The sequence below is a fragment of the Mustela putorius genome, unplaced genomic scaffold (genome assembly GCF_011764305.1).
Source record: "Mustela putorius furo isolate JIRA1106 unplaced genomic scaffold, ASM1176430v1.1 tig00000129_pilon_pilon_pilon, whole genome shotgun sequence".
In the NCBI taxonomy this organism is placed as follows: domain Eukaryota; kingdom Metazoa; phylum Chordata; class Mammalia; order Carnivora; family Mustelidae; genus Mustela; species Mustela putorius.
The window spans coordinates 24167149-24189344 of record NW_025421290.1 but is presented as its reverse complement, the minus strand read 5'-3'; the positions used below and the strand labels follow the sequence as shown (position 1 = coordinate 24189344).

At 55.2% G+C, this 22196-nt stretch overlaps 1 protein-coding gene across 9 annotated transcripts in view; it reads right to left on the bottom strand.

Annotated features, from left to right (window-relative positions):
- The window catches only part of CCDC88C (coiled-coil domain containing 88C), a 124535-nt gene that overhangs the window by 46395 nt on the left and 55944 nt on the right, over positions 1–22196 (bottom strand). For 6 of the 9 annotated variants that reach the window (XR_006604137.1, XM_045071213.1, XM_045071222.1 and 3 more), the window contains 7 exons: positions 14269–14327; positions 13552–13635; positions 10963–11103; positions 10507–10691; positions 9743–9824; positions 9222–9380; positions 582–728 (listed from right to left, as the gene is read on the bottom strand). Coding sequence is in view for 8 of the 9 variants with exons in the window: in XM_045071213.1 (XP_044927148.1) it covers positions 582–728; positions 9222–9380; positions 9743–9824; positions 10507–10691; positions 10963–11103; positions 13552–13635; positions 14269–14327 (857 nt within the window). In the remaining variant the exon portion in view is untranslated. Of the gene's footprint in view, positions 1–581; positions 729–878; positions 6956–9221; positions 9381–9742; positions 9825–10506; positions 10692–10962; positions 11104–13551; positions 13636–14268; positions 14328–20300; positions 20434–22196 lie in introns of those variants that run through there. The other 3 variants (XM_045071225.1, XM_045071241.1, XM_045071238.1) reach the window with 3 other exon arrangements.

Genomic DNA, 22196 nt, shown 5'->3' with positions numbered 1-22196 from the left:
CCCAGGATGAAGGGACTCCATGCACCTGCTCACTGCAAAAAAAACCAAAAAAACCAACAAACAAAAACAAAAAAGCCCAGCTGCAAGGAAATGTCTCCAACCCCACAGCCAGCTGTGAGAGTTACAGCTGCTAAAAGACACCCTGTCCCAGTGACCTGGGTGATGAACGGAGCCCCAAGGCCTCTAATGAATGCTGTCTGGACAGAGTGACATACCACATGGAGCCTTAGAGAAAGTACCGTGAGGCCGGGCAGCTCTGTGGCCTTCAAGCAGGCCCAACGGGCCTTGAAGACGCTCCCGAATCACAGTTCAGCTCACACCATGGAGGCCAGCAGAGACCTTCTTGCAACAGACACACATGGACATCCATCCTTACAGGAAAGCATGAGCAGTCGAGTCCCATCTTGTAGGCATCAAATGCTGCCCCCTCCACAGCCCCCGGGACCACCACGGCGGCAGCAGCAGCCCCGTGAGCCCAGGCCGAAAGCCCAGAGAAGGGCAGAGCGTAAACCTGAACCTGCCCCAGTCCGTGGGGGGATGTAGTGACGACGGGGGGTTGGGGGCGGGAGTGGTGGCAATACCAGTTCCAGGTCGTGAAGCTTGGACTTGAGCTGCAGGTTCTCTTTCTCCAGCTCGTGAACTTTGTCGCCCCGGGCCCGGGCCGCGGTCAGCTGCTCCTCCAGCATGGCCTTGGTCTCGATTAAAATGATGTTGTCTTCTCTCAGCTCCTGCTCCGCAAAGACACACATGAGAACCGTCAGAGGAAGGCACCCGGGTCACAGGGGCTCGAGGCCCAGACACACGCTGCAGGGGTGGGGTGGGGCTGCAGTGCTGGGGGGAGAGGCTGCGGGTGTGGGCGGGGCTCCACCTCTCAGCACCTTCACCGTCCCGCTGCACCAGGCCACACAGGAGTCGTTACTGGAAGAGAAAGTCCACCATCAGGCAGCTGCCTGAACTCCGGCCCTCATTCAGCGCACTCGTCCTGGGTGCCTACTTCGTGCTGCCGTGGTAGGAAGGCGCTTGGCACCTACAACCTCTTCTGGGCGGACAAGTGGACGCTGCCGACCGACATGGGAGCCCCATTTCCTTAAGCAGGAAGAGGTGGGGCTGAGAAACAGTCCCGGGCTCGAAGGCTGAGTCCAGTCCTCGGGACTCAACATGTATTTCGTGACCAGGTCCTGGGAGAAAGGAGCGATTGACACGAGCTTTCGTTCCAGATCCAGATCCTACCCGAACATCCTACATACATGCTCTTGGACAAACAATGGTTCTAGAAATGGGGACTCTCTAAGACTTAAGTCACAATCAGAGGGGAACCCCAACAAATTAGCACCCCACTCCTTGTGTGTTAAGCACGTGCCAGGTGTGGAACATGATGGCCATTTCCTCGAGGAGCCCCTTCACGTAGGAGGGGCCGCTGGACTCTTAATCCTGCACCAGGCAGTGCCATTTCTCCTCCCCTTCCTACCCCACTTATGGGGCCTCTTCATTTCTCCTCTCCCCAGAGCCCTTCCAGCACCACTCAGTATGTTGGAGGCACTGAGTTTCCCCAAACGCCTTCGCAGTGTGCAAACACCCAGATGTGGGGACGTGTCTGCTTTTCTCGGTGGCGGTTTTCAAAGGCTTGTCCCGCTGACAGCTGGGCAGCTCCTGCTTGCCCACTGCGTGTTCATTTTCCCTGCATCAGAGATTCTCAGGAAAGGGGAAACCACGTGCCTTCTGGTCAGCGGTCACAGTTCTGATCAAAGGCTGGCTGCTGAGAAGGCTCTAAGCCTCAGGATTACCTAAGTGCCCTCTTTCTGTTAAGAGAACGTGTCCACCACGAGGCTGGTCCTGCACTGGGTGCTCTCCACCCTTTCCTCCCTCACTTGGCCCCACAGCCCCAAGAAGGAGGGAGGGACTGTCCCCTCCTACAGAGGGAGACTCTTACTTGGGAAAATTAAAAAATAAACCCAAAGCCACGAAGCTCAAGAGGAGCTGGGATTTGAATTCCGGCCCGAGAGCTCCAGACTTGTGTTCTCTCCACTGCCCTCAACTGCCTGCAAACCATCCTCAAGGGGCTCATGGGGGAAAGAGGCCCCAGCCAGCAACGATGACATGACCTAGAGCACACAGAGGGGTTTCGAGCAGGAAGAAGGCCTGGCCTTCCCTCTCCGGCCCCCATAGTTCACACTGTGAGCTCCAGCAGACCCAGCCAGCCACACTCCCCATATCACCTCTCGGCTGGGCCCTCAGCTCCCACCGCACAGGCTGTCCCTTCAGCCTCATAACCAACTCCTAATCAGCATGCAAAACCCAGCCTGGGTTGCCCCCTCTGAGAAATGCTTGCAAATTCTTTCTGTCCTGCCTGCGGAGCCAGGTACTTGGGCTCCCAGAGTGCTCGGGACACACCGTGAGGCACCATGGCCTTTGCTCCTCCCTGAGACCGTCAGCTTCCCAGGGTAGGGCTGTTCCACGTCTGTTCTTGTGGGCCTCAGAGATATGTTCAATAATACTTGTTGGCTGAATCACACCATGGGAGGGCGGGGGCCAGTCAGAGGGCATGTGACATGGGCTCTGAAGGACTCAGCGACCTCCAAAAGGCAGGGATGGAGAAAAGTGTACAGGAGTGAAACAGAGCATGGAACACGACGGTTTTTAATTACTTCCCAGATACGTCTCCATCATCGCTTCTTGGCCTTTTGGCTAAGATCAAGTGCAAATACATCTCCCATCTTCTGGCCTCCACCTCGACCTCCACCGTATTCCAGCCAACAGAAATACCTCAGCTTGCCTCATACACCCTACTCCCTCAGAAGCAAGAAACCGGATCTGTGCGAAGTTGTGCCTGAGCTGCTACAGCAAGCTGAGGGCTCGGCCTGGAGGACCAAGAGGCCTTGTTCCTCATGCCGGGGCGCTAGCCCAAAGCCAGCCCGCCCCCCCGCAGACCTGACCTCGACTGAACCAGGAGGCTATTTCAAGGCCTGACCCAGCCCTGCGAACAGCTGAGGGGCCACATTTAGGCAGCCACAGGCCAGGCCTGATGGCTGGTCCCCAAGGGCTCGAGAGCTGCCACCGCTAATCTGGCACGGTGACTGGGAGCAGGGACCGGGGACATAGACCGACAGGCTCTGGCTCCCAGGCCTGCCAATGCACCATTAGCCATGGGACGTGAGGCAAGAGCTTGTCCCTCCATCAGGAATCCCTCCCTCTCTAACACTGACAGGGCGGACCCGGGATCAGGTTCAGTAATGCCCGGGATGTACTCCAGACACGGCGTCTGAGGTCCGGGGAGCAAGGGGCTGTCACCATCTCCTCACACCCCTGGAAGACACCAGTCAGCCCGGCAGCCTCCGAGCCTCCATCCACCAAGCAGCAGGCAGAGACTCATTTCCATGGGGCCTCCTTGACCCCAGTGAGCATCAAACAGCAGAGGCGGCAGTGGGGTGGGTGTAGGGGGTGGGGGCAGAATCAAAGACACAACCAGCTCCTTCCCACTGGGCTCAGACCGCAGTACCCAGCCCAGAGGTGTCCTCGGGAGGGAGACAGGGCCCTCCACTCTGGCAGGCGGACCTCTTGCTCACTCCATAGAGATCACCTCCTGGCGAAACACCATCTGCTCGGCCCTTTGCACGGTGGTCTGCTAAGCTCCATGGAAGGTTCCAGAAGCGTGGTAGACTGAAGTGTAAGCCCAGCAACGGATCTAGCCTGCTTTAACTTCACACTGTACCAAATTTTATCAGAACTCCTTAGAACACAGAGAAACGCAAAGTCGCCGGTAGAAACGGACGATCAAGGCTCCAAGGTTCTTGCTCTGTTCCCTGAGTCTGAACCTTCCCCGCTTACCGCATGCTGTCCGAATTCCCACATGGGCTGCTGGAGGCCAGGCGCCCCCTGCCCTTCCGCCATCAACCCCTCCTCAAGGCCCCCCATCTCACCTCTCCCCAACACCCTCTTCGTCTCTACAAGCCCCCCTCCCTTATTTCCTTCCTCAGCAAGGCCGCAGCCCTGCAAACAGACACACGTGTTTCAACATCAGGTGCGCCTCCTTACTGGCAGGGCCAGCTGCACGAGAGGTGGAGGAACCCTCAGCTTTCCCGTCTGGAGAAAGTGAGAGGAAGCCACAGTGGCCGTGACACTTGGTGGGCCACCCCGAGGTTCACGTGTGATGATGTGGCTGGAGCGTAGGCACTCCTGGCAGGCAGAAAAAGCTCCAAAAACCCAGTTCTTACTGCTCATCTAAAAACCTCGCTGTGCACCTACCATGGGGCAGACCAGAGCTGCGTACCTCTGGTTTTTCAGGCCATCAATTTCTGTCACAACACCTCAACTCTGCAGGGGTACCAAAAGCTGCCACAGAAGACACTGCATGGAAGGATGTAGTGACGTTCCAATAAAACTTTATACTTAAAACGGACGGGAGGGGGGGGTGGGATTTCAGCCTTGATGGACTATAGTTTGGATATCTCCAAGCTACACAACACGCTTGAGGACTCAAGCTCTAGGTCAGTGAGGCACAAGTCGGCGGGGACAGAGGAACACTCACCATCACAGCCCCCCGGGGCGTGAACACTCACCATCACGCCCTCCTTCTGGGGGCGTGCAGGGGGCCTACAGGAAATGAGCAGCTTTGGAAGGACCTGCAGAGCTTGACCTTACCCTCTCCTCTTCTGGCCCTGCTGGGGGAGACAGACTGGGCCCAGGAGGCCTCAGTTGGGCCGTGGGGAGACCTGAAGTGGGTGAGTGCCGGACAAGGCAGAGTGTGGATTTTAACCCCAGAGCAATGCACAGATGCCGGAGGAACTCTTAGAAGGGTCACCATGGTGGCAGGAGAGAAGGGGATGAACGAGGACCGATGGAGGCTGAGCGGCCGCTTCAGATGCTTGTGGAGGGCATCCTGGGGGCAGGCCCTGGGGTTAATGACCAACGACAGAGAAGGTGGGCAGAGGCCCTCACTCTTCAGCCTGCCTTCGGGCAGCGGCAAGAGCCTGCTGGCCGGGGGCGGGGGGGCGGGGGAAACGGGCTCTGGAGGATGGGGAGCCCCTGGGGCCAGGCAGGGCTGGAGTGGACTGCTCATGCATCCAGCTGCTAACTGCCCTGCCAACAGCACCCCCCCCCCAACCACCCTTGGTGCAGGATCGGTCAGTTCCCGTGTCTCGCTAGGATAAGTGCACTGGAAACATGATGCCAGGGCACCCCCTTTTACAGATGGGGGCAAGCCTCCCTCAACAACCCCGCAGGGTGTGTGGCAGCTAGGACTGCGCCCTGCTCGGTCTCCACCTCTCAGACTGTGTTGACTTTGGAGCCAGCACTGCCCAGAAAGCCATAAATCTCAGAGGAGTGAGGACAAGGCCCGTCTTACCTTTATTCTGCTTAAGACGCAGACAGTAGCGAGGCACCTGCCCTTTCAGCCAAAAGCAAACTGTGGGACAAGACGAACCTCCGGGAAGCAGCTCTGCCTCTGTCCCCCTCCCACATGCCCTGCTGGCAGGAGCGAGGCCGGTCACCTGCTTGCAAAGGGGAGTCAGGGACCACCGGTGCACCCACCCAAGGCTTCCCTCCACACCGGTATCCTGCTGTGTGAGCCCTTGTACAAACCAGACTATGAGCCACAGAGGAGCTGCCAGAAGTGTAATGACAAAACGTGGAAACTCATGGTCCATATTTTTCAAACCAAAATTAACCCTGCCCTCGCCCTGAACTCCAAGGCCTTTGATCGAAAGTTTCCTCCCATGGGGCACTAACACATGCTGCCCACCATGACATGGGTTACCGTGTTTTTCCTCAGTGGGACTGGCTGGGATCTCTGGGAAGGCACCTGGGCCACCTGCCACGCCCTGTGTATAGAAATGGATCCCCTAATGGGGTAGGTATCCACAGCATGAGGGGGCACGAACACAACAATCATGCTTGTCTTGCTGTCCTCCAGCCAGTTCACACCTAACACTGCTCCCTCCTGGAGGGGACAAGAACTCTTGATCCTTCCTGTCCTTCTCCCCAGGCTAAGTCTCCATTGCTGAGCAACGGGGCTCTGCCCGACTTGTGGGGTGATTATGAAACGCCCAGTGAGTGCCAGGCCCCAGGGCATGCAGTCCGGTTAAGACCCAGTCCCCGCCCTCAGGGCTCCAGGGGCACACAGAAGGCCTCCTGCCAAGGTCCACCCACAGACCTGCCGTCCACACTGCCCACCCCATCTCTGGCCCAGAAAAGCCAGCAGGAAGGAGAAAGCACCTGTCCATCAGCAACTGGAGGCCTCGTGCCTGGCAGAGGAGCCATCTAGGAGCGAGCCTGCAGAATGCACATTCCTGGGGTCCACTCTCAGGACCAAAGGTGGTACCCAGGAATCTGCATTTTGAACAGGCATCCTGAACAGAGGCGGACACGGTGGCAGGTGGATACAGACCACATCTTGAGAAACAGATGATCTAACACTCACGTGGAGTAGTTTCACAGCTTGAAACTGATTGATATTTTACATTATCTCATTAGTAAGTTGATGTTAATCCCGAATCAGCTTATTCAAAACAGTTAATGCCCACTGCTATCTTTTTACTTCCCACCCTCCCCGTATAGCGCAACCCTGTTTACTGAAACACAAACACGGGCCCATCCAACACACCTGTGCATCAAGGCAGTGTTGCCTCTGACACAAAGCACTCAGGGGGACCAAGTGGCCCAGGCCCAGGCCCCCACCCTTGGGGCCAGATGGCCCACCTCCATCCCTGGGGGCCCCCAATACTGCTGGCTCTCCTCCTAAAGCAGCCTGCTTTGAGGTCTCTGAGCTGCATTCCAGGTTCCCTCCCAGCCAGCACAGAGCCAAGTGCTCTGGTGGGCAGCCAGCTGGGGTGGGGGGTCTAGGCAGGGGTCTGGGAGGGGGATACTCCACGTGGCCCAGCGGCAGCCAGCCCTGCAGACACTGCCCCAGGAAAACCCCAGACAGCATTCTTTCAGCAAGTGTCTGTCCACTGGTCTAGATGCTGAGCATGGAGCCACAATCACAGCAAACACACTCCCCACCTCAGGGCCTTTGCCAGTGGGAGTGAGGGAAGCTGCAGCAGAAAAGGAACCTGGAACATGAGGCAGACCCGGGTCCTCACGGGATGCCATCGACCCTGCGCGGTCCATGCAACGGCCCAGAGCTCAGCGCATCCCCGGGGCTGCTGTGAGAAATGAACGAAAGCACACAGCTGTTGCTCTACTCCTGCTCAGCCCCTCCTGGCTTTGTGGCAGGGAGCAGGCAGGAGGAGGTGGGCCCATCCGGGCGGGTGATACCCGGCTGGTAGACTTCTCACAGCCTGTGGCTTCCTGACACCCCGTGATCCGTTCCCTACCCAGCAACCCCAAAGTACTTTCTGAAACAGAAACCACACTGTTCCCCACACTGACACGCTTCCTGAGGATGGTGTACCTTCCACGCGGAGGCCTAGGACTCCCCTCCAGACAGTGAGCAAGGCTCATGTAACTACTTCAGATCTAAGGAGGATGTGCCCACGTACTGCCGTCCGCTGACCCCTCTTATCACGGGCATCACAGCACAGCAGGACTCATTCTCTCTGCAGCAGTCTGAACTCTGCGGACCAGTCCCAGGGCATTAGCCAGCCTGGACGGCAAAGCATCTGCACACCTGCCACCTGCCCCCAAGTAAACATCTCACAGAGATGCATGCTATTTCTTTCGTGGCTAAAAAAACTAAAGCAAAATTTCAGGCACTACCAGTTTTACAGTAGCTCTTCACTAGGACATGCATCAAGGTGAAAAATGTCGTGGTTGCCACAGAGAGCCATGAAACATGAGATGAGAACAGGAGAAATCAGACTGGGGGTCCCAGGAGAACCCCTGAAAGTCTGGGAGCTCCATGAAGCAGGGGCATGTGTCATCCTGCCTCTAGATCCCCTCGCTGCTGCTCCAGCCTCGCACGCCGCAGACGCTCCTCGGGCTGTGTCTGGAGGACTGCACAAGGCGGCTTGGACAGGGCCAGGCCTGAACACAGAGATTAGAGGCCGGATCCTGACACCCACCACCCCATGGGGCAGAGCTGGGGGAAGAGGTGGGAATCACACTCTGCCCCTGATCCCACCTGGGGGCTGCATCGGGTAGCCCCCCCGCTCCCCAGCCCAGGCACCAGTGTGCAGGAGGCGCGGCGAGGGCAGTGGTCTGGGCAAACATGAAGGACTATCTCTCCTCCCAACTATGGCATTTCGAGTAAGTGAGGAGAGGCCCTGCTGTGTGCCCACGTCCCAGAACCTGTCTGTCCCAGGATTTATGCTTTTCAAATTCAGCACAGCCAGCCAGCCAGCCAGCCATTTCCAGAACAAAGACAGAGCTGGCGTCCCACCGCACCCCAGGCTCAGGCCAAGGTGGCAGCACCAAAGGCGCCTTCTCCGCAGGAGGTGGGGTGTCACATTCCTCAGGGAACAGATATTCCTTGGGCAACAAACAGGCCCTGCCCCTACGGCCTCCCACACTCCTCCCACGGCCCTGGGGCGGGGCCCGCCTGCTGCAGGAGAGCCTGTCTTGTCTTCAGCCACACAGTCTTCCCCAAGCATGCCTGCCAGCAGCACGGCTGGGAGAGGACCACGGTGCTCCCCAGACCTGTGCTCAGTCCCCTCAAAACCTCCTGGGTAGCAACTGGGATTATTTCTTACCAAACAAGCCCACTTGGTATGTGCGGATATCCTGATTCTACCGGCCCAGAACAACTACTTCCAGAGTCCCTGGGGTTAGTGATGGGGGCAAAACCCCCAAAGCCTTGGAAAGGAGGGTCCCTAGAACCTGCAGCTGACATGAGGCAGTCGGGGTGAACGACTGAGGCATCAGGGACCCCACCTGGGTCTTGGTCTCCAGTCCCGTCAGCCCCGATGCCCTCCCCAGCACCATCCACCCAGAACCTCAGGATCTGAGTGGGTTCCACGACTGAGGGCTTACTATGGGACCAGTCCAAGTGCCAGGAATTTTGCCCCTTTCATCTGAAAAAATAAAACAACTCATGAAGTGGTAGGACTTCATGAAGTGGTAGGAAGAAACGGAGTTCCGTTTCTTCCTACCAGCAAGAAGAAGAAAAAGAAAAACCCTATAAGAAATCAGAGGACTTCACTACAGGAGCTCTCCCTCCTCCCCCTGCCCTCCCACCTCCAACCAGGCAGGGAGCACAGAGGGGGACCTTCCAGGGAAGCGTCGCCGTGGAGATCCCACGGCTCCCTTTCCCCACACCTGGCAGGTGCGTCTGGGAGGCGTGGGCTCACCTCCATGCGGGCCTTGTAGAAGTCCACGTCATGCAGCTTCTCCTTGCAGCGCACGAGCTCCATCTCCAGCCTCTCCACGCGGTTCGCCTTCTCCCTCAGGGAGTCTAGCTCGTCTCGGTAGGCGCGAGCAGAGCGGGCATCAGCTGCCAGCTGGATGTTCTGGAAGGCGGGAAAAGGCAGGGGCACCCAGCTCAGGGCATCCCTCTGCAGAGGGAGGAGGGGTCGATCCCCAGGGGTGTAACATTCCCAGGATGCCCCAGGAGAAGCCAGTTTCTGGTGGCCGGGCAGGTCCATGTTGGGAGGGGTTCCCCCCACACAGGGTCACTCCCCCACCAAAGCAGTTCTTAGGACAACTGGCTCTCAGGCCATGCTGCTTTGGGCCAGACAGAAACAGAGGCCTTTGCTGGAAGCTTCTGAGGCTGCATTCCCAAACCTCCAGGCCACAGTTCTGGGGGAGCCCCCCAGACACAGGGTGCACAGCCCCCCACCCCCCAGACATGCGCAAAGCCCCTCCCACTTACCTCCTGCTTGACCTTCTGCAGCTCTAGCACCAGCTGGTCCACCTCGTGCCTGGTGTCCCCAAGCTGCTCCGTCTTCTCCTCCCTGGGGGTGACGTGGAGGCACCACGGTGAGCCCTACTCAGTTAGCCCCCCACCAGCCCCCGCACCTCACGAGACTATAGGAGGGAGAGGGAAGGGGACACTTCCGGGAGCCAGGAGGGCAGTCTGCAGAGAGCCCGCCAAAATGTTCCTACTCAAATTCTTCTCCCATTTCTAACCTTTAAAAACCTGCTCTCAAACACCCCCACCAGACACCGGATTTCCTTCTGAGGGTGCAGGCAGGTAAGAAGGCTCTAACTACAGGTGCATCCCCCACAGCCAGGCAGGCAGCCAGGGGGAGGCGGGCAGCTCCCAGGGTGGGGTGCAGTGAATGTCACTTCACCTGCTGCAGGAAAGAGGGGACAACAGGTTCACCTGATGGGGGGAGCCACGTCTTCCCTCCAGGCAAGAAAACCTCCCCGGGTGTGATCATTCCTGTCCCTGACCAGACGGGTGTGGACAGACGATTTGTAACCTGGACTCGCAGGAGCCTAGACAGGGAGGCGACCGGGCCATGTTCAAACTGCAACCAAGCGCGGGGCAGAGCCTAGCCCCGCTGACACTGGGGCCCACACCAGCGGGCTCCGGTCGGCCACACTACACCAAGGGAGATGACCCAACAGACACTGTGCTGGCGAGCCCCCACACGACAGCAGAATGGCAGCCTGGGATCACTGGAGACTCACAGTTCCTGCCTGACACGGCGCAGCCTGGCCTTGGTGTCGGCCAGCTCCACGGCCAGGTGCTGCTTGTCCTCGCTGGAGAGGCTGCTGGTGGGGCTGGGGGTGGACTCGGTGCTGGACGACTTGAGCGGGCTGGGCGGCTGCTGCGCCTGCAGGTAGTCCCGCTCCTGGGTCAGGTCCACGATCAACTGCGGTGGGGGGGGGGGCAGTCTCACCAGTATAGCCCACACGGCGTCCATGCCCCCCGCCCCGCAACGTGGCCACACACGTCAGAAGACAAGGAGTAAAACCCCTGCTGGGAGCCAGACACCCCGAGAGAGGGAGGCAGGAGAAAGAGGGTAGGAGTTTCAAGAGAAAAAATATTCAGTGGGACGACCAGGAGCATATGAATGGAGGAGCCCCACCCTCGACCAGCTTGACATTTCTAGAACCTTCTCCCGCTGATTTCAGGGGACGCACCTCTGTGCATTCGTCTCGTTCATCGATGAGCCTCCTGAGATGAAACACCATGTTCCTTGAGAGGGCCTCCAGCTCCTCTGGGGCCACGTCCGGGAGCTCCAGCCACTGCAGGTCAAACACGTTCTCCTGGTTGTGGGTCACCTGTGGGCACAGCGGGAGGCACTGCGGAGGCCGGCCAGCATCCATGACTGATGTGCCCCACCGACACCAGCAGCCCTTCACGGACCAGCCCTCTGCTGTGGGAAGGGGGCTGCGTAAGGAGGTGCCAGCTTCCCTTGGCAAGTCACTCCCGCTTTCAACACAGCCTGAAATGAGGACCTGGGGGTTGGCTTTAATGCCAAAAAGCACTCCTCCAGTACGGTATTTCCCTAAAGAGTCCTCTGACGCTGTTCCCGGAGCACTGCCAGCTTCCAACACAAGGCAGGGAAGCCTCAGGGGCTCCGAGGGGGAGGAGAGGGACCGTGTGTTACTACTTCCAACCCAATGGGAATACACCAAATGTTAAATCAAACTCTTCTGACAGAATGTTGGGCACACGACAATTTTAATGGGGGGGGTGGCGCGAGGGAATAGGTCTGAATCAATCTAAAGCAATCTTCAGGTAAGACTGTTATCTCATCCCCAAAGGTCACATGAGCTCTTCCCCTTTCCGACAGGTGTGAGCGGAGGCCCACTGCTACGTCGTCTGTACTGGGCTGCCTCTCCGTGGCTTCTGCCGGCCTGACTTCTCACCTCCTCCCCTTCCAGACCTGCCAAGGGTGCACAAGCCCCCTGTTTTGAGTACCTCGTGTTTCAGTTTGGGAAGAGAAGTAATCTCGGACTCAGGTCTCAACAGGAAAATAAAAAATCAGGGCTATCCACTCAGTGAGGCACACCAAAAACATTCTTAAATTTTTCAGAGCCGTGCAGAGAGACAGAAAATAGTTAAACAAAAATGAAAGGCAGAGGGGGTGCCTAGATGGCTCAGTCGGTTTAGTGTCTGCCTTTGGCTCAGGTCATGATCCCAGGGTTCTGGGATCAAGTCCTACGTTGGGCTCCCTGCTAAGCTTCTCCATCTCCTGCTCCCCTGCTCCCCTGCTCATGCTTTCTCTCTCTCAGATAAATAAAATCTTAAAAAAAAAAAAAAAAGAAAGGAACATAGGGTCCTTTAGTTTCTCAAAAGGCACCCCCTTTCTTACCTCTCCTCACCTTACAAAGGAAAAACAGATTCAGCTGATCATGAAGGATCAGGAGAAATCTCAGCCCGTGGTCCAGGGCAGGCTCAGGATGAAGAGTAGAGGCTGAGTGCTAGACCTGCCCCAAGCCGAGGCTGGGGAAAGGCCTCTGAGGAAGGAGCACAGGGGCTCAACCCCAGGAATACGTCAGTCGCCCAAGGAACTTTTAAAGGCTGGTGCCCATCCTCCCCCAGTTCTGCACACCTGGACGTCTAAGCAGCACCCAGCCAACCGTGAAGGCCAGGCCCCTTCACCAGCCTGAGAGAGATACAGGACTCCTTTCTGGCTACATCCCTTCTATCTCTCTAATAACCCACTGTCTGAGCAGGAAAGGCAGCAAGTGGAAAGAACCAGCGAGTCTCAAGGACCCAGGTCCCGGAATAAACACTATTTTCCAAATACACAGACGTGCAAGGAAAATTAAAGAGCAGAATCATTCTGAGGCTCTCCGTCGCTCAGCCCGATACGGGGGCTGAGAATATCTGCTACATTACTGACTTTCCCTGACGGACCCCTCCCTGTGACGAGCTGCCTCCATCTCCTGCTTCCAATCCTGGCTCAGAGCTCACCAGCCCCACGCACCACGCCCTGCGCCCAGGAGCTGCGGTCCCTTGTGCTGGCATGGGGAGCTCTGCCCCCAGCTGCCCCTGCCAGTTATCCACCTGCTCCTATGAGCTCCCGCTTGTGTCTTTTTTGTGTCTTCACTGCAGGCTGAACTGTATCTCCGGATGTGATTAAAGCATACAGTGCTCCTTCTGGAGACAGGGTAGGGTGGTGGTTGAGGGAGAAAATCAGGTGGGCTCTTGCCTCTCCAGGCTCACTTTCCAGCGAAACCACGTCCACCTAAGGACAATGGTGAAGGGGCTGCTCTTGGTGCAGAGCCCTCCTGACCCAGGAGGCCTGGTCTCCTCACAGCCCCCGGGACTTGCTGGGTTTTACCTCCCCAAGTGGGGGCAGCTTGTTTCTCTGCCGTGTCACCAACAGAGGCGGAGAATGTCTCTCTATAAAGATCCACCATTCGAAGGAGGGTGACATTTGCCAGAAGACATCCTCAGGGTCTGTAAATCAAATCTGAGCCTAAACGACTTGACAGCTCTTAAAAATAGTCTGAGTCCATATTAGGCAAGAAGAAGAGGCAAAAGAAGACTTGATTGAGGGTTAAAAAAAATTTTTTTTTCTTATTTTTATCCCGTTTTAGCTTGCCGATGGTTACCTTTCCAAATAGAATCAATGTGTCTGCAGCGTCTGCATCTTATTAGTGGCAAGATCATTAACAGGTGATCTACTCGGTAAGCTTTTCGCCGGTGGAGGGTGCTCCAGTCCGGGTGGCCACAGGAGCAGTCTACAGCCACGTCCCCCAGAGCCACACACCTACCTCCTGTATATGGGCCACGATCCCAGCTTGGGTCTCAATGTCCAGCTGTTTGATTCTTTCGATAAATTCCTCTTTCTTCTCACACTGTGGAGGGTGACAGGCATTAAAGGAAGCATCGTGTGAGGGTGACCTAGGGCCACTCCACTGCCTAAGTATGGTTTCAGACCAAACTGGCCAGCTACCCAAGCCTTCTCCTGGCTTTCTCCCTCACAACCAAGCAAGCTCCTGTCCACCCACCAGCCCTTCCATGGAGGTTTCTCTAGAAGTTGTCAGAGGATCCCGCATCAGACCTACAGTAGAATCACCTAGGGGGGTGATTTTGAAAAAGTTCATCCCAGACTGACAACACCAGGTCGGGTGGGGGGTGGGGATGCTGAAATCAGCTCTCCAGGGGATTCTTAAACAAGGAAAGAACAAGAACACTGGGTCTAGACCAGAAGCTGGCCAACTTCATCTGTAAAGCGCCAGATGTTTTTTAAAAAAAAAAAAGGTGGCCACAAGCCAACGTGGCCAAAGGCCCTAGTTTACTGATGCTCCTATAGATCTCTAGATGCTTCGATACTGGGAACAGTGTGCTAACAGCATCCTGGCCCACGGGTCCCCACCTGCTGTCTGACCCATGGTGCCTTGTGCCAGACATAGTGGCCACCACGCTCTCAGGAATCCCAGCCCAAGACAGCTGAGAGAAGGACCTCCCCATCCCCGCCCAGTCCTTACCTGGACGGCACAGCCCAGCACCAGCAGCAGCAGCTTCTTGATTTCTTCCATGCTCTTCCCTAAACCAAAAGAACAACATATCTAGTTAAGCTCAACTGTTCGTGAAGTTTCACCGGGGATCTCTGCCTGCTGCAGGGGGAAGGGAGGGGAAACCCGGCTAGAAAAACGGTCGTCTTTCTGCCCAGCGATATTCATCTGTTTTCTTCATATGGGGGATTTTTTTTTTTTTTTAACAAATGAAAATTCCGTCCGTAGCTATCTGTGGCCCTTTTCCATTCCGATAACATAAACACCCTCTCATGATAATGAATGAACTGCAGAACCAGCAGCTCTTTTTTGTGTGTGGGAAGCAAAGCACAGGGGAGAGAGTATTCCCCATGGGAAATACCGAGTCCTCCAAAATAAGGCTGCATGTAACTCCACCTTTCCATCATACAGAACGTGGAACAGACAAGGGAGTGCAGCTGCAAACCCCCTCCCCACCTCACAGAATCAACATTTACCCATCGGTTCCACGCCCCTCCCCCACGTCCTCTGTATCAGTGTTTGGCTGAAGTATTCTAGAGCAAATCCCAAATATATACGTGTCAATTTTTTTTTTTGGTTTTTGCGAGAGAGAGAGAGAGAGAGAGAGAGAGAGGGAGGAAGAGAGTGAGTGAGCACAAGTGGGGAGAGGGGCAGAGGGAAAGGGATAAGCAGGCTCCCAGCTGAGCAGACAGCCTTCAGGGGTTCAAGTCTTCGCTATTTTGAATGTGAACACTGCTACAGAGAACACTTCGTGGCTGGTATGCACGTCCCTCCTTCCTTAATAAATTGCCCCACAGAAAGGCTTTACGATTCTACTTTCTCACAACCCCAAAACAGCCCGTCCCAATACCCCGTGCTCCCTTGCCTCTGCCCTTCCGGTCCGTCTCCATTTTGCCAAAACACGACTATTTTGCCGTTTGGCACTGTATCTCTCCTATTATGGTTGAGGCCGCACACACCCTCCCCGGCAGGCCTAATTGGTTTTGATCACATAAATAAACAGAGTCAGATACTGGGCTCCGTGGCTCCGACCCGCAGAACTCTTGTCTTGCAGGCTTGGTCTCCGTTTCTACGAAACCATCTCTCTACTTTCTGATGCCATGAGCTGGGTGATGTGCAAGGGTGCTGCCAGGTGAAAAATTCCACGGGGCTCTCCCTTTCTTATCACGTCTTGTTCTACTGGGGGGAGGGGTGACAAGCCACCAATAGCTCGGTTTTCTTGACAGACTTACCGGCACCCACTCACTCTGGGCAAAAATGGCCCAACGTATCCCTAGCAACCACTGGGAGGAGCAAACCCAGCCGGAGCCCCAGGAATTAGTGTCGTGGTTCATTTCCAGTCCCTGGGTGTAACCTGTGTGCGGAGTGATGTGTGATCTTGTCTTAATATTTCTCCCGAGAAGCAGCTCAACATGGCTTTTCCCAAGATCGCGGCTGAGTCTCAGGTATGGGGGCTGGGCATTCTCTCAACCAATGCTGCACAGCCCCCCCCCCCCACCGCTATCACCTTCCAGCCTGAAGGTGGGCAGGACGGGTTGGGGGACTGGGCCTCGGGGACCCCTGAGAGCACTCAGATCCACAGTCCTAAGAATATGCTTAAGGTTTGGCACTGGTCAAGCCCTTCTCTTTGCTGATAAAGTACAGAACTTCATCAATGTCTAAAATGGAAAAAATTTCACATTAAAGCCTTTTGTTACCTGGAAACCTTTTCCTTGTCTCCAGAGGTCCTAAACCACAGACATAAATAAATGCAAGACCACAATGACTAAGTTCTGCCTTAAACCTGAGCTGATGATCAATCACAGTTTTAGTCTGGATGACAAGGAAATGCCCACGGGAATATTCAGAGACTACAGTCAGTCTCACCAAAATCTTTCCCTGGCCACAGTGCTATATCCAGCCCACATGCATGCTCTCACCTCTGGCCCCTCAGTCAGTCCCCAGACACCTGACAAGTGCCCCTCATAAGCCTTTGGTGGACCTAACAGGTGCAGGAACCCCCCTCAAACCTCGCCAAGCTGTCGCCAGTGATGATCACCTTGCACAGGCCATGAGCCCGGTGTATAACCAGCAGGGAGCGGACACGCAGGAAGAAAGCATTTGGAAGGTCTCAGATCGTCCCAGACGGAAGTCAGAGTTCACAAGGCAAATCTCTACCTGCTCTGTTCACAGGAAAGGCCCCAAAGGTCCTAATTATATCATACTCTAGAATAATTTAAGCAACTCCAATGATCCACATTCCCAGCTCGCAACACATAAAAACAGCAAACTGACCGCGGGAACAAGCCCTGGGCAGGCCCACTGCCAGCAGCAGAGGCACCGGCTGCAGGGAAGAGCCCAGAAACCCCGTGTACGTGTACACAAAGGGCTCAGCCCACATTCTGCTGCTTGGTGGGAGAACAAAGGGTTCTGTTCCCTCAGCACCCAGCAGCCACACACAATGACAGCTGTGAGTCACTCACTCACTCATACCCATTAGAAAAGTACGGAATTCCTGTTCACTATGTTTTAGAACAGAGTCGGGGCAGAGGTTTTAAAGGGAGAGAAAGAATCTTTGAAAAAATTTTCATGGAAAAAAATTATTTAAAATGAACTTTCTGGCCATGAACAGGGTCCTAGGGAATTAACCCCTGCCCTCACTCATTTTTAAAAAGATTTTATTTATTTGAGAAAGAAAGAGAGAGAGACCATGTGTACAGAGGGAGAGGGAGAAGCAGACTCCCCGCTGAGCAGGGAGCCTCGGGCAGGGCTCGATCCCAGGACCCTGGGATCACGACCCAAGCCAGAAGCAGATGCTTAACTGACCAGACCACCCGGGCGCCCTTACAACAAATGCACCCTGTGATTTTCACCCCATACATAGATTCCTATGCAATTTGAAAAATAAATATATTTTAAAAAGCACAAGATTCCTCGTTTCTCCTGGGAAGCTGCTGCCCAATTTCTTAAGATTTCAACAGTAAGGCGAACTACTGCTATTTTCATAAATCCGCCCGATCTGGGATTTGAATAGTTTCAAAACATACCAGAAGACCCTGTACTGGGTCCCTACCAGCGAGACTGGCTCAGGGACAGAGTTACGCAGGCAAAGAAGAAATAGACCTACCGACAACACCCTCCCAAGCACCTACTACGTGCCAGGGGCTCGCTGAGCTCAGGAGTGCAGACTGAGACCGCCAGCAACTCTAAAAAGCCAACAAGCGCTACGGAAACCCAGAGGAAGGACATCTAGCTTGCAGTGAGGCTCAAGCAAGGCTTCCTCAAGGAAGTGACCTCTGAGCTGCGACCCAAGGATGAGAAGCAATGTGGGAGGCAGAGCTTTTCAGGCACGGGACCAGCACATGCAAGGCCTGGAGGAAAGGGAACAGAGCATGTGTCAAATTATAAATGCTTCCTGGTTAAGCTCACTAGAGTGGTTTTTCGGAGTGAGAAATGGGAGCAGGGCACGAAGCAATGTGGACTTCTGTACTGAGTGAGTCATAAGCAACCAAGGAGTGGGGGGAGGGCTGAAAACCTCCGACAGCCTCTGCATCTACTCAAAACCCCAGGGGGAATCCCATGATGGCCTGAGCTGATGGCTGAGTCTAAGAAAAACCTTAGTTACTTTCCTACCTGCTTCCTGAAGCCTTGACACAGAGAAACTCACAGCGGCCTTTCTTCGCAGAGCTGGAATGCATCTGCTGATCGAAGATACGTATAAAGCTACAGATATGTGTGGTAGTCAGCTTCCAAAACAGAAGAGAAGCTATCTGACATTGCACGTGGGGTGAGGGTGGGCCTGGGAATAGGAGGATGGTTGGACAATTAAAGTACATGAACATGGGGCGCCTGGGTGGCTCAGTGGGTTAAGCCTCTGCCTTCAGCTCAGGTCATGATCTCAGGGTCCTGGGATCAAGCCCGGTATCGGGCTCTCTGCTGAGCAGAGAGCCCACTTCCCTCTCTCTCTCTGCCTGCCCCTCTGCCTACTTGTGATTTCTCTGTGTGTCAAATAAATAAAATCTTAAAAAAAAAAAAAAGTACATGAACTTCTGAAACATGGCAGCTGGGTTAGATCTGGGTTGGAAAATCCTTTCATCTTGAGTCCGTGGTACACATCATCTCACCGGCTTCTTACGGAACCTGAAATGAGGCCTCAGAATCCTCCTGAACAGAGCACGTGACAGCCACTGTTGATCAATGGAAGCTGACACATGAAACAAAACCCGTCCCCCGTGCCCAGTACACGATCTCAAGAGTCCTTTTTGGCTGTATTCGGATTCGCTAAGAGGCAGCCACCTCCTAGTCTCTGGATACAGGAAATAATGCTTATCGTCTATAAATGATCACTGAGCTATGAAGGTGGGGATTTGGGCAAGGGGACACCAAGACCCCTCTTAGATGGAGCTCCTCCAATCCCCAGCTGCACACCTTCTGCCTGGCGGCAGTTGGAAGACAGCGATTACCTTTAAGACCAGAGAAAGGTACCGACACGGAGTCCCCTCCGTCACGCTAACTCCACTCCCTACAACCACAGAAGCCCAAGATCTGCAAATGGCCAGCAAGGCTGAAGGTTTAACCCTCACAGGCTAGAAAATGGACCCATTCAAGTTAATTTGGTCTCCCCACATGCCTACAGACCATGTCTGCCCGTGCACAGAATACATGATCATTGGACTGAACCCCCAGAGCACAGTATTCTCTCCATCTTACAAACAAGAACAGGTTTAGATAAGCGGGGTCCCGAACTCAGATCTGGTTCCAGATTGGCCACTGCTTGCTTTGCCCCAACTCTCTACCATCCCTGTCATTACCGATGGTCCCAGTTCCTTCCAGAGCAAGGCTCTATCTGGTTGAGCATCTGATCCCAGTGTGCTAGTGGGCAGGTAGTTAACCCGCGCCTGCGGACTAGACCAGTCACCTGAGCAGCTCACATCGAACCCCCAGCAGAAGGACCCAGAGAACAGGCTTGCCTTCCTTCCCAGCCACGATGGAGGCCTCACACACGCACGGACATACTTTTCCTTAATACTTCCTCACGCTGCTCTCCTCTGCCTTACGGGCTTGAGTCAATCACCAACTATGCTCTTCCCAGTTTCTTGTTTTAAAAACAGCCGTTTCCTGAGGATGATGGTGGGCCTGTTTCGTTGATTTAAAACTAGCCCTGCACTGAGCATGACTGTGTACCTGTCTCCTCAGTGGAGACACCCCGGGACTCACCGACACGGGCACAGCTCTGCAGGTCCTCCTGGGGGTTCCACTTATATCAAGAACAGCTGTTTATTACTATTTAAACAGTCAGGGTTGCCTTCCCCGGGGAATTGCTGGGGAACAGTATGAAAGGCGAGGTGGTGGTAGGTGGTAGGTGGGCCCATGGGGATCCTCCATGTACCTGTCCAGGTCCATGCGGGCTGAGGCAGGCACCCCCCCCCACACCTGCTACCTCCCTGTCTGGAAGTGTGAACCCTGTGAAACCTTTACCTAGCTTTCTCATACGCAGAATGTGGCCCCAACCAGGCATTACCATAACCCCTTTAATTATTAAATAAATGGTCATCGCAGGTGGGCTCTGGCAGGCAGAGTCACATGTCTGTGCGAAATGGGGCAGAGGCCTCCCAAGCGCATCATCCCAGTGTCTGTCCACCACCCACAGCAAGCCTGCCCCCACCCCTTAGCCCCCCCCCCCCGCACCACCACGTGGGCAATAGGAGGCCTTTGACGGGAGGCAGCTGCTCCCAGATGACAAAGAACACCCAAAACAGTCCCACTGTGCCCCTCGGACAGCATCACCACCAACAAAAAGGGCCCCCACCCCCGACTGCCGCCGCACCCAGCCTTCCCCGGGCCCAGCAGGTGAGAGCTACTTCTCCTGAGCAGCCAGTAACAGAGACCAGAAAAAGCAGAATCGACCACCAGAATTCAGCTGGAGACCCAGCGTCTGCGTGGGCAGGAGAGGACAGGAGGCAGGATCCCCCCCGACCACCAGGCAAAAGACTCAAAGCCCAAATCCTCTCGGGGACCATAAAGACCTTTCACAAATAACATCTCGTCCCTCCTCGGCGGATGGCCACGGCCACAGGGCACAGTCCTGCTGGAAGCCATGGTGTGGTGATCGCAGCCAGGGGAGCCGTCTCTGTGTACAGCCCATCGCTAAGAAGTTTGCTAAACAAAGGCTGGTCTCCAGGCCGATCCCACGGGCTGTTCCGAAGGCCAGCCTTTGGCCGCATTGGAACACTTGCCTGGGCCTGGTGTTAGCCAAGCTCCTCACGTTCCTGGAGGAGCCAAGGGCTAGCTTGCCAATGAAGTGCCAGCAACCCCCCGCATTCTAGATGGGACTGAAAAACTCATTTCTAAACCCAGCCAGCAGCACAGAAGCCAAGAGGCATGATGTGGCCTCGCTATGCGAAATAGGGTTTGGGAGATTTTCTGAGCCTGTTCCCTCAAGGAGGGGACAGGGAGCATAAACAGAATCAGAAGCCTGCAAGGTTGGTTTTCCTTTTTGTTCGCTTACATCTTCCCTCTTCATTTCAAGGATCTGAGGTTTTTATAATAAAACCAGAAATAAAACTATATGCATACAAGACAAGATCAGACTTAGGGGGAAATTGAAAAAAAAAAAAAAAGGTATGGAGAAAGAACTCAAGAATGTCTCATTAACCTCCAACGGTGGATGCTTGCCACCATGTCCCTTGCCAAGCAGGACAGGGGGGAGGGTAGGACTGCAGGAAGATGGCAGGGGAGGGAAGCCAGCCCTTGTAGTCGTTAAGACAGTACTTCGCGGGAACAAGAAGATTGTTCCTAATAATCCAGACTCTGGGCCCTCCTTCCTGGCTGCCATGGGCACACCAGCCCCGCACAATCTCCCTGTTCACCACTGAAACACGGAGCAGCACAGTGTGGACCACGAGGGAAGGCTTCCATGGGATCTGAAAAGTACTTCCAAAATGCCCTTGATAGGAGAGCAAGCAAACACTGTTAAATTCCGGGAGTCTCAGGGAGCCCCGTCTCCCTCTGGCCTTTGAATGTGTGTCAGCTGTGTCCTGAGTATGGTGCCCTTCATGGGAGTCCAACACAATTCTCCCCCCTCAAGCTCTTCCATCCCAGGACACCTTCCTTTCTGATGCTCTGCCAAACACCTCCTCCAGGAAGTCTTCCCGGCCCACCTAGGCAGAGCTTATTACCTGCTCTGCACTCTTTGGAAAGTACACTTGCATCGCTTCTTGCCCTGGAACAGATCTAGTAGTTACCAATGCTGTCCTCCTCCTGTCCTTTCTCTCACAAAGACTGGAAGCTTCTTGAGCACAGATAGCCTGCTTGGTTCCAGGGCCCCTGAACCCCCCAGGAGAGGGTGGGCATTGACACAAAAGCTGGAGGAGAGGGATAGGCTGAGCTTCTCTGTGGGGGCTCTGGCTGAAGGGTAGGTAGCCTTCTCAGAAAAGGAAAGGTATAGGGTCATTCTCATCTAGTATGTGGGAGGTGAGGGCGGGGCAGATTGGAACGTCGCTCTCTGGTTTCCTCAGCCAGAGCAGCGATCAGAATGGAGGCCTGCATGGGCTGGGACGGAGGACATTCACAGGATCCGTGGGCTCAGAACACTCTTACGCCTCATGGTGCTTTCTGTGTCTCTAGGACCCCCAGTACATGGAGAAAACCAAAGACCAAGGGCAAGCACACTGAATAGGGATAAAGGGAAGACCCCAGGCTCTCCCCCAAAGCTCCGGCCGTGTTCGCAGGCAGCACTCTGTAGGCTCTGGGATCGGCCCTCCCAGGGCCCGGGGATCTCGCCGGGCGTCTGCACCAGGCAGAATGAGGAGGGCGGCCGGCACTTCTGCCTGCCCATGTATGCATCCCCCTGCAGAACTCACAGTGACAGATACGTCTCTCTTCCAGGGGATCCTAACGCTGTGTGCCTCTGAATGCCTTCC